Source organism: Lotus japonicus, chromosome 6, assembly GCF_012489685.1.
Source record: "Lotus japonicus ecotype B-129 chromosome 6, LjGifu_v1.2".
Lineage (NCBI taxonomy): Eukaryota > Viridiplantae > Streptophyta > Magnoliopsida > Fabales > Fabaceae > Lotus > Lotus japonicus.
The window spans coordinates 53,805,201-53,812,279 of NC_080046.1; the positions used below are offsets into that span (position 1 = coordinate 53,805,201).

A 7,079-nucleotide genomic window follows, 5' to 3' on the forward strand; every position below is an offset into this window, starting at 1 on the left:
TTTAAAGCGGTGTATTTTCCCAGGAACAATATTTGGGATGCCAGGAAAGGGTACCGGCCTAGCTATGCATGGTCAAGTATTTTGAAATCAAAATTTATTTTTGAGAAGGGTGCCAGGTGGCGGATTGGAGATGGGAAATTGGTCCATATATGGCAGGATAACTGGCTTCCCCAAGGCACCCCTCTCCTGTTTAGGGATGACTTAGTAACTGAATGAGGTATTAAAATTGTTCCTGATTTAATTATACAGCCCAATGGTGGTTGGAATATACCTCTTTTGGAGCTTGTTTTTGCACCAAATACAGTGAAGCATATTTTGGAGGTTCCACTTCCTATGTTCCAAGGTGAGGATTGCTTATTTTGGCCTTATACTATGAATGGCAAGTATAGTTGCAAATCTGGTTACAAGTTGTTACAGGTTTTGACTTATGAGGATGCTCCTTCCTCATCTCGTGCTGTCACGTTGCCACCTCCCTTGTGGAAATTTTTTTGGAGAACAGATGCGTTGTCTCGTTGCAAAGAATTGACTTGGAGAGCTATCAAAGGAGTTCTACCGGTGAGGCATAGCTTGAGGGTCCGTGGAGTGGATTTAGATGATGTTTGCCCTTTTTGTAGTTCAGAGCCCGAAACTTCTGATCATGTTCTGGTTCGTTGCCCAGCGGTGCAGCCGCTTTGGTTTGCATCTCCCCTGGCTGTGCGCGTGGACCAGTTTTCGTCCATGTTGGAGCTGGTTATTGCTTTCCTATCGACGGCGGAAGAAGAGCATATAACAGTGTTTCAAACCTGGGTTTATGCTCTTTGGGAGGCTCGAAATTCACAGGTGCTTGATAGCATTCTTGTTCGCATGGAGAGGCTTCTTCAGCGAGTTGCTGGTTTGTGCGCACCACCTCAACCAGGTCCAGCGCCAGTGGTTCGGGATCAGAGGCGCCTTGCTTCATCATGGTCAAGGCCGCGACAAGGGACGTCGAAGGTAAATTTGGATGCATCATATCGTGAGGTGAAGGAGCTACCTACGGCATGGTGGTGCGGAATCATTTGGGTGAGGTCCTTGCAGCAGCAGCTTCGCATCCTACACCAGCTATGTCTGCGTTGTTGGCGGAAGCTCAAGGCTTGCGGTGGGCTGTGGTGATGGCGAGGGAGCTTGGCTTCATGACTGTGTGCCTGGAGACGGATTGCTTACAGGTCTTTAATGCTTGGAATGGTTCCTCAGGTGGTAGTTCTTATTTTGATTCTATTGTAGCAGATTGTCATCGTTTAGTTTCTCAATTTCATTATGTTTCTATTTCTTTTGTACGCCGTAGTGGCAATGCGGTTGCGGATTATTTAGCTTGTCACGCTTCCTCTTTTCCGGGGGTTGTCTGGTTAGAAGAAGTACCTAACGAGGTTTTACCGCTTGTGGACTCTGATGTATTGGCTTCTATGCCTAGTTCTACTTAATCTATTTATGAGTTGAATTTCAAAAAAAAAAAATTCAATACTCCCCTTTGAGGTGCCACCCACACCACCCTCTTCATTAGTGCTGATTTTTGCTGCACTCTAATGGATACAAAACCTGTCATGAATTGTTCCAACGAATATCCCATTGACGGCCAATATCCTTTAAACCTGCCTTGTCTCCTTTCCAAATTATCTTGTCCACCCTGTTTTTCGCTGCCCTTACCGTGCCCAACAGCTGCATATATAAATTCGAGATATTGGACCTGTTCCCAGTCAAAAAATTGGCGATGAAAGATCACTTCCATTCCCAACACAGCCTGCAGCTATATGACCCATCTCAGCCACCACCGCTCGCTTCTCCACTACTAGAGCAAAAACTCGTGGAAAACGAAGTTGCAAAGCCTCGTCTCCTATCCAAATGTCTGACAAAAAACGCACACCCTCTCCTGAACCAATTGTACAAGCTAAACCTTCCTTGAAAACCTTTGCCACCAATGTAGGTGAACTAAACGTGTGAATAATATCAGCAACCACAACTGAACAAGCTTGGCTTCTCACCCTTGATATATCCAGCATCACAAACCTGTCCTCAATTTCATACTTGTTGCAGATCACTCGACGCCTTAAAGCCTCTCTCTACCTTCCAAAGCGCCAAATCCACTTCAATAACAAAGCTTTATTCCTCCATTCCAAGAAATCAATCCCCAACCCACCAAAACGTTTCCCTTTGCACAAATCCTCCCATGCTACCCATGAGATTTTCCTTCTTCCTTCTTGCCCTCCCCAAATAAAATTCCGCATCAATTTTTCCATCTCTTTTACCACACCCAATGGTGCACGAAACAGAGCCATTTGATACAAAGGTACAGAATTAAGCACTGATTTTACCAGCACTAATCTGCCACTAATAGACAGAAACTTTGAATTCCGAAAAAAGCCTATGTTTTAAAATTAACTAAAATTTATTTAAATTTTATTAATTAGCCTATTTTAATTTTTTTCCCAAAGGAAGCCTATTTTAAGTAAAAGTAAAAATTATATATTTAACCAATTGGTTTTAATTAGTAGTGGCAAGTGATAGAAAAAATAAAATAATTAATATAATTATAATTATTATTTATAATAAGTATTTTATATTGAAATTATAAATTATTATATAAGTAGTGAAAGTATTTTAAAAAATAGCAATTGATAAAATTAGTCAATATTACTACTAATAAATCAATAAATAATTATGCTAACTAAGTAGTAGAAAGTGATAATGACAATTTAATTATTTTATATGAGTAAATTCAATATTTTCACCATTAATAAATTAGCTCATTTTTTAATTAAATTTATGAGTAACTAAATAATAATGTTAACTTAAAAATAATAACTAGTAATTGATAAATAATAAAATTAATATATTACTAAAATTAATATTTTTATATTTAATAATTAATATTATTATAAATTGTATAAAAATATAAATATTGAACTAATTGAATTTATGGTTAGGTAATAAAAAAAAATCAGAAACTACTATCATATCCTATCAGAAAAAGGAAAATGAAAGAAGACACGAGACATGGAGCACGATGAGGCACGACCACGTCAGCACATGTTTTATAATTCTTTTTTATTTTATTTAAAAAGTGACAAATTACAAACTATACGCTCAAAGTAAACCCTCCAAAATTTCTGATTTAGAAACAGTAGCGTTGCTGCCAAATATTCTGTTTCCGCCCAAAACCTTGTGCTTTAGAATATGTTGTCGCCGTCATCCTGGAAAGAGTTCATCCCTCCACCTTGTTGACTCTGCACTTGGTGGCTTCTTCATCCCTGCTCCTTTCATCACCTCATTTCTGCATCACAATATAAGTATGTTTTGTGTTCATTTATCTTAACAATTGATAGTTGCCTAATGTCAGGCCCACAGCCCAGGGCCTCCAAAAAGAAGGGGCCCAAAAAAAAATTCTCATTAAACTTTTCCCTAAAATAAAATTTAGTTATAATAATTAATGTTCAAGATTTTATTAATGACTTGAACTGGTCTGGTGGTTAGTAATTGTGTATGTTACTTTTATGTACCAGGTTCGAATCCCACCTTTTGGCTTTTAACATGTTATTTGTTAATTAATTTGAATTGAAAGAATTCAAAAATTAAAGCAAAAGGTCGTGTTGTTTGGATTCGAAAACACGACCCCTAGCAGGTTCATAATGGTTCTGATGAAATTTCGAACGTTAAAATTATTAGGGGTCCATTTTTATTATTTGATCAGGGCCTCCAAAATGTCGGGACCGGCCTTGCCTAATGTCTAGTTTGTTTGTTTAATTAATTCACTTATCTCACTTTCAAATTCTTGCAACAGTGGAAGACAATGTTTCCTCACGTGAAGAAGCAGAAATAAAGCTCAGGTTATGCTTCATTAAGTGGTTGCTTCTATATAGGAAAAAATATGACAAGCACAGCTCAAATTATGCTTGATTAAGTAACTGGTACCAAGATAAGAACCATATGGCAGATATGCTGATTTTTTATTTAAAATTCATATCTGAACTGGAACCGGTTGACAAAATAATTGAATCTAAAACTGGTACCATTTTACAGTTTGCTCCATTAGCTTTCTTACAAACAAAAAAACAGCACTCAAATATGCCAAGCACATCTCAAGTTAGAAGAACAGCACAACAAAATTAAAATATCTGTTGTGGAATGTGAATGATCAATCCAACTTTAATCTTAGGTGTCAGGTTTGCAAAGCCTCAATTTCTCATCCTCTTCTGTTTTACTCTAAACATGGCACCTCTTTGTAGGATTCTTTTCATTCTTCAATTTCTTGAGAACACTCACATGGATGAAAATCCCTTTAATTCATCTTTCACTTCTTCAACATTGCTTTCACTTTATGTGCTTTGATCCCTCCAACTGTATGATATGAGAAGAATAAGCATTCACAAGTAACCCCATCCCATACGCACAGTGAGCCAAAGAGAGAGCACGGGTTTTCATCATGAATTCCCCCAATTCTTTTGGTCCTCACCAATTCTAGATCCTGATGACTCCAATTTCAATTCCAACAACAGATTTAGGAGACGACAAGGCAGGAACAACCAAGATTTTCTTCGGTGCAGCTGCGGAATTCTTCAAGTGGGTTCGATATTGTTCAGGAGAAGAGGAGGAGGGAGGGTTTCGGTGTCATGTATCGTTTCCCCACATCGAATAGAATGGTGTATTTCAGGAACAAGAGGAAACGTGAAATTAAAAAAAAGGAAAGGAGCGAAAAAAACGTATACCGTTTCCAGGTCACTCGTGTCTCATCGTGCCTCTATATGTCGTACCATATAGCGGTGCTCATATTTATGATCAATTAAATATTTCAAAGTAGCAGCTATTAATTGATTGCACGAATAAATGCCCAAAGGTGTATATGGATTGAAAGTTTCAAACCTTCATTAATATCAATAAAGTGCATTTATTATCTTTTTTTGTAAGGCACTAAAATATTAATATATGAATTAAATGAAAAATTAATATTTTTATAGCCTCACAAACATCCATTGTCCCCTCTCTTTTCTATACGTATTCCTTCCAATTCTATATATACATGTTCTGGAAGCCACCACCATTGTCAGTCTTTTTTTCGATATGAGCTGAGTTTTGATTTACCCACACTCATACTATCTATCTTGATTAGCATCATGATAGAGATTGAAGAAATGGCTAAAGAACATATACCAGAAGAGTTAGTGATGAAAATCTTTGTTAGGCTCCTCGTAAAGTCTGTACTGCGATTCCGAACCTTAAACAAATCCTATAATGCGCTCAACAGAGAAACCAGTTTCATCACCATACATCTTTATCACTCCATTGTAAAGGCAAAAAGCAAGCCTAACTTTCCGATCTTTCACCAAACAAACAAGCTCGTGAATTCAACAGTCTCTGAAGATGAACAATCACAACCCGATGCAATTGATCTGAATCCACCATTCATCTCAGTACATGTAAACAACATCGGAGCCTGCTCTCATTTCAATGGCATCATTTTACCTTGAACTGTTTGGTGTTCCTCTTAGACCCAATCCAAAGATTCTCTGGAATCCAGCCACCCGAGAAGTAAGGTTTATACCTTTCCTTCCTCCAATGAAACCCACGCTCTTTACCCTCTTCCATGGGATACACGCGTTCGGTGTCAACCCCAGAACAAATGACTTCAAGGTCGTAAACATTGTAGTGGATGCAGAGATTTGGGATGGAAGTGATAGAAAGCTCATTGGTTAGGTATATAGCCTTCGTTCTGATTCATGGAAAGTGGTTAATGCTGGTGTCCTTGCTTATTTCATATATAAATCCATGTTTAATGCTTATTTGAATGGAGTTTATCATTGGTTACCCATATCTTCTCTACGTGATTATGTCGAATTTGTGCTATGTTTTGACATGAGTGATGATGTGTTTTGGAAAATGAACTTACCCCAATTTCCGTCTCAAGAGGAGAATAACGAATTGTGCGTATCAAATCATAATGTTGTTGTTTTGAATGATCGTATTGGTTATGTTAGGGAGTACACTATGCCTTTTGAAATTCAGTTTGAGATTTGGGTGATGAATGACTATGGGCAAGGTTCCTGGGTGAGAATGTTTAACATTGCGCGTGGAACCGGTTTGGGAAAGATTTTGGAGATCTGGAAAGATGATAATGATGATGTTGTTGTGCTGGGAGGGGAAGAACATCATCCATTGGTTTTGTACAAGATTGGTCAACAACAGGTGGTGAAAAAGTTTAATGTTCGCTTAGGAGCTGAGCATTGTGTAGTTAGATATGTGGAAAGTTTCCTTCCCTTGTCTTGCTAGCTTGGTTGATGAGGAAGCTTGATGTTCGGGTTGGATTAGATTATGGTGATATTTATTTGATGATTTTTGTGATGATTTATGTTATTACTGTCATGAAGGTACATTATTAGTTGTGTACTTTTTATTGACTTTTACAAAATTTTATCTGGAACATTTTAATTATGCTGTTTGGATTTTGGTATTAAATAAAGAAATGGAAGAGTTGATTAGATCCTCTTCAGTGTGAATTTTTTTGTTATTGTTATCTTAAATGGTTAACATCAATCAATCAATGGGAAAAATAAATTTATAAAAACTTGTATGTGATTAATTGTTTTGTTGTTGTTGAAGAACAAGGTGATTTGTGCATGGACCCGTTATAGAATCATGTATATTAGTTAGGAGGATTTAGGGTGTTAGCTTGGAAGCAAATCCAAATCTATTAAAGATGCTCTTCTATGTTCTAAGTTCTAACCAGATATAATATGGATTACTAAAATGAAAAAATGGCTAAACCATGTGCGGGATTATTTTATTTTCTACCTATATGACCAAAATTGATCTCGATAAAAAGAGATTCTAAACACAGATAATTATGTGTAATAGAATTAAAGTAAGGCTTGCATACTTTCTTGGACTGAAGGGCATGTGCAACCTCAAGGGATTCATGTCTCTATTTCAAGGTTGCAAAATGTAATTTCGATCTAAAGCAAATGACATTCCTAGAAATAGAAGTATCGTCATTGCTTCAGCGGTAGATGAGTCATTAGGACACAAAAAAATTCCATGTTGCAGCAACTATCATGTTGCTTTCTTCATCGCCAAGT

The 7,079-nt window shown here is 37.3% G+C and overlaps 2 protein-coding genes across 2 annotated transcripts; both read left to right on the forward strand.

Moving 5' to 3' along the window:
- The first annotated feature begins 372 nt into the window (after positions 1–372).
- Positions 373–1,128, forward strand: LOC130725572 (uncharacterized). The gene has a single exon (XM_057576790.1). It carries the CDS (start codon positions 373–375, stop codon positions 1,126–1,128), a length of 756 nt encoding a protein of 251 aa, XP_057432773.1.
- A 4,644-nt stretch (positions 1,129–5,772) lies between these two features.
- On the forward strand, positions 5,773–6,273 carry LOC130725574 (uncharacterized). Its single transcript, XM_057576791.1, has one exon. The coding sequence runs from the start codon at positions 5,773–5,775 to the stop codon at positions 6,271–6,273; it is 501 nt and encodes a 166-aa protein (XP_057432774.1).
- The last annotated feature ends 806 nt before the right edge of the window (positions 6,274–7,079 follow it).

What these genes read in the sequence shown, in the direction of transcription:
- LOC130725574 (XM_057576791.1), top strand. Translation starts at nt 5,773, where the DNA reads ATGTTTAATGCTTATTTGAATGGAGTTTATCATTGGTTACCCATATCT.
- LOC130725572 (XM_057576790.1), top strand. Translation starts at nt 373, where the DNA reads ATGAATGGCAAGTATAGTTGCAAATCTGGTTACAAGTTGTTACAGGTT.